Below are 4,194 nucleotides of genomic sequence, written 5' to 3'. Positions count from 1 at the left end.
CGATCTTGAGCATATTCTTGGTAACTAGATCGCTGGATTCTCCACCATCGCTGTGTCCGGCAGCTTCTCTTACGGGTCCATGCGTCAGCAATGAAGAATAAGAACGGGAATTGAGTGAGAGCGGTGGGATGAAAGAGGAGAGTGAGGAATTTTGTCGCGAAATCAGTGCAATCAGCTACAAAAGCACGAGCTCCGCCTTAGTTTTGGGTGGCCCTAGGATGTCAGAGACCTACGTGGATAGCCAGTATCCGAACTCCTGCCAAGCCCCTGGTCTGGTTCCGGTTTGCGTGAAAACGACGGCCCGGACTGCTGACCGATGGGGGTCACCGTTGGATGGCTTGTAGGGTCTGGACAGTTGTGTTTTGAACGGATACAAGCAATTGGGTGTCGGCGTTGGAGACGCCCAAGTATGGAAAGTGGATTATGTGTTTCAACTCTTTGAAGGAACAGCCAAGCTCTCGACGGAATTCAACTATAGATAATGACTCATGCGTTGCAACAAGAGTATAAATATTTTAGGTGGTGTTTGATTGAGCTGTGGATTTTTGAAAGCAACTGCACAAAATCTCCTGGACAGCTATGAAAAATCTACCGTGAGAAAGCTATTGATTTACGTGTCCAAATTAGTATGGTTGTGCACAAACATTAAAAAAAATTGACAAATCAATAAGAGGCTGGACAGCTGATGTGGTTTTCAAAGAAAATCAGAGATAAATAAAACAAAAAAAATGGAGAGAGGAAGGGGGAAACGTGAAGGACTGAAACCTTACCGCGGAGAGAGATAGAGATCCAGAGAAAGCGCAAGGAAATAAACAAGTGAAATGGCACGTCAGTAACCAATGCCGCGTATCCGCGCGCGCGCGCCCGGGTCCGAAACCAAAAACCTAGAAAACAGAATACTACGCCGACCATAACTCCTTTCCGCATCTCGCCAACTAATTAATCGCTCGCCTGGACGATGCCACGAGCCCCTCCATCACGCGTAGCCAGCCACGCTCTCGCAGACCACTCGGCTCGAGGTCCCGGCGACCACGACGACGACCGAGCAAGGGCCCATGCCGGACCTGACGACCCACTCCGACGGCGTCGCCTTCGCCCTCACGGCCTCCACCTGCCACGGCGCCGTCCGCCTGCGCGCCTCCGGCCGGCGCACGCTGGCCGCCGACCTCCACGAGCACCAGCTCTTCGTCCACCTCGTTCTCGACCGCGGCCGCCGCCGCGTCCTCATGGGCAACAAGGGCGGCAGCGCCGCCGAGTTCCTGGGCATGGAGCGGCGCAGGCGGGCCGAGGCCGTCGCGCGCATCGTGGCGAGGACCCGGTTGCCGCCGGAGTGCGCCGAGGCCGTGGAGCGGCTGTGCGTGGCCTCGGCGGCGTACGGCCGGGAGAATGCGTGCGACGACGTGACGGTTGCCGTGGTCTGGAAGCCACGCGCCGGCCTGGGAACAGGGTTCGCCGCCGGTGCCAATCTTCCGTCACATGCGTCGTCCTCCGCGTTGAGCATCTCTAATTTGACTTGGTTGTTCGGCTACAGCTAGGTCCAGCACGGCTGTGATACATTATACATCGCCGATTCTTAGTTTTATTTGGACATGTAAAATTCCGGCTGACCCTTGTAGGATTAACTGTGCATATGTATGCCTAATCATCAACCTGATAGTTTCAGATACCACAGCTTCAGCTACAGATGCAAGCTTATGTCAATCACAATATCACTCTGTCTCATCGCCCAAAGCAGCGGCAATGGTGCCACCGAGGCCCTTCGCTAAGTAACAACAAAATTACAGGTGATCAGTGTAGGACTGTTAACTGTGTATATGTATGCCTAACCATCAACATGCCATGTAATTTCAGATACCACATCGGTAGCTTCTGCTACTGATGCAACCAGTCAATCACAATATCACATCACAAAACGGCTCTCTGTCTCATCGCCCAAAGCAGCAAATTGTTCAACACAAACACACACGAGCAAAACTGGGAAATTATACAGGAAATAAGGTAAGTCGAAGGATGGTAAAGATACCAACCAATACGGTAAGACCAAACGCAAAGCTCAAATTAGCATCAACACAAGTCACTTCGATTGCATCAAATTCATGAAAGTGCGCGGCGATATGGTAGGCAATGGAGCCACTGAGCCCCTTTGCGAAGTAACAACTACAAAACTCCAATAACATAAGAAACCACGACACAAGCGCCTACTGCAGGACCGTCCCTCTGACTTATATGATGCCGATCTTGTTGGCCACGTCAAGAGCATCATAGTCTGGTGTCAGCTTCACGTACGCCTTCTTCTTGCCATCAGGCCTGCAAAATTGCAAGTTTGGTTGGTCACCTAGCTGCACGTCATAGAGGATCAAGCAAGCAGCACAGCAAACGAACATGTGAGCAGAATACTAACCTGATCAGGGTGTTAACCTTCTTGGCCTGGATGTCGTACATCTTTTTCACAGCAGCCTTGATCTTTTTTTTGTCTGCCTTCAGGTCAACGATGAAGACAAGGGTGTTGTTGTCTTCAATCTTCTTCATCGCAGACTCAGTGGTAAGCGGGTACTTGAGTATCTGGTACTGGTCTAACTTGTTCCTGCCAGGGGTGCTGATCCTGGGGTACTTGGGGTCCCTGGCCTTGGACAGGGTCTTGGGGCGGTGAAATGTCACAGACGTGCGGATCTTCTTTGCGGTCTTCTTGATTGACCCGGACTTCACAGCCTTGGCAACCTTGGCAGCCTGGGCCTTGGCATCGCCCTTCTTGGCAACAGCAACTGGTAACAGATGGAAACAATAATCAGCTAATGGACTTCGCAGCAAGACATACAGAATGACAGATGAGAGTAAGCTTCTGGATCATAACGGGGCAATTCAGTCAAGCATGAGTTTAAGTTTTTAACATGGCAAAGAGTAACAAGTTGCAGCATATCACTGAAATTTGCAGAGCATACTATTGGAGCACCATTCAGTTGGCAAAAGAAATTTTGCCATAAAAATTTGTCAGTTTTATGTATGACAAAGAACAAACATTTTACAAGAGCAACCAAATAGTGAAAACTGCCTTCATTCATGTTGACCAATCCAATAGTGAGACCACAATACTGTGAGATGTAAAGCAAACTTTGAACTACACATGAACTCAAATCCAAAGCACCTGAAATGTCTGCATTAGCATTTTCAACAACAAAAAATGGAGGCACATAGTTCTGCAACATTTTGAGGTTACCTTTGGGAGCCATTTGAGCTTCTCAGGACAGCCTCTTGAACTGCAAACACAGACGAGCAGCGATTTCAGATCGATATAACGAGAAACGATATAGGAAAATACAATGACATTAGAAAAGCAAGCTGTGTGTGTTGGAAGAGGAAACTAGTCTAGTTTTCCGAGCTAAAGCAACTCAGAGCGTCTTCTACCACAAGGGTAAATCGAAATCCAAACAACAACATTTCCCGAGCACAGTATTTCGACAGACCATGTGATGAAAATACATGAAACAACTATAAACAGAACACTAACTCGATTCGTCATGAACTGGAAACAGGGATAGGCCACAAGCCCAAACAAGCATCTAATTTGACGCCCAAATCTACCAACCATGATCATCACGCGCAACAAAACATAAACATCTCCTACACATCTGGACTACTAACGGATCTTCACACTACCGCGGAATAGGACGGGCTACGGGACAAATCACTGAGGAAAACAACAGCTACTGCCATGAACAACGACGCGGACGCTACAGGAGAAGCACGGGACTTCGCGCGCATGGAGCGGATCCGGCATCTCGTCAAGAACGAGGGAGCCGCGGGGGCTCGACGCCGGCTAACTGAGGCGAAGAAGAGCGGAGCATGAGCACGGCGGCGGGGGAGGGGTGGGATGGGGAGGTGGCGGCGGGCGGCTTACCTTACCTTCCTGGGGTGCGGGCGCGAGGCGATGCGAAGACGGCTGAGGAGGAACCCTAGCGGCCACGCGTGCCAGGCCTTTATATCGTGGAGTCGAGCGACTCCCTCGTCTAGGGTACAGACTGGGCTGGGCCTGATTGGGCTGTACAGATCGCCGCGAGGCCTTGACGCCGATAAGTTAGTTATCTCGCACGTTTTTTTTTCCTAAATTGAGTTTTTCTTTAAATGCTATATCTCGTTTTAAATTGCTTTGCGTTTTTAAAGCGAAAATTCACTTCGGCTCTCCGGCAATACCGCTCG

At 50.0% G+C, this 4,194-nt stretch overlaps 1 protein-coding gene across 2 annotated transcripts; it reads right to left on the bottom strand.

Annotated features, from left to right (window-relative positions):
• Positions 1-1,961: 1,961 nt before the first annotated feature.
• On the bottom strand, positions 1,962-3,979 carry LOC119355618 (60S ribosomal protein L23A-like). Of its 2 annotated transcripts, none has more exons than XM_037622446.1 (4): positions 3,896-3,979; positions 3,215-3,254; positions 2,402-2,762; positions 1,962-2,307 (listed from the first exon to the last, which is right to left on the bottom strand). In XM_037622446.1, the coding sequence occupies exons 2-4, from the start codon at positions 3,225-3,227 to the stop codon at positions 2,223-2,225; spliced, it is 459 nt and encodes a 152-aa protein (XP_037478343.1). In that variant the 5' UTR covers positions 3,228-3,254; positions 3,896-3,979; the 3' UTR covers positions 1,962-2,222. The 2 variants fall into 2 exon arrangements, with proteins under 2 accessions (XP_037478343.1, XP_037478344.1); XM_037622447.1 differs by having other exon boundaries at positions 3,901-3,972.
• Positions 3,980-4,194: the final 215 nt, after the last annotated feature.

The sequence above is a fragment of the Triticum dicoccoides genome, chromosome 2A, assembly GCF_002162155.2.
Source record: "Triticum dicoccoides isolate Atlit2015 ecotype Zavitan chromosome 2A, WEW_v2.0, whole genome shotgun sequence".
NCBI lineage: Eukaryota > Viridiplantae > Streptophyta > Magnoliopsida > Poales > Poaceae > Triticum > Triticum dicoccoides.
This window is presented reverse-complemented; position numbering and strand designations above follow the sequence as displayed.

Bases quoted from the DNA above. Each gene is read 5' to 3' on its own strand.
- LOC119355618 (XM_037622446.1), bottom strand. The intron at 2,308-2,401 runs GTTAGTATTCTG...GCAATTTTGCAG, and splicing joins AAGGTTAACACCCTGATCAG to GCCTGATGGCAAGAAGAAGG.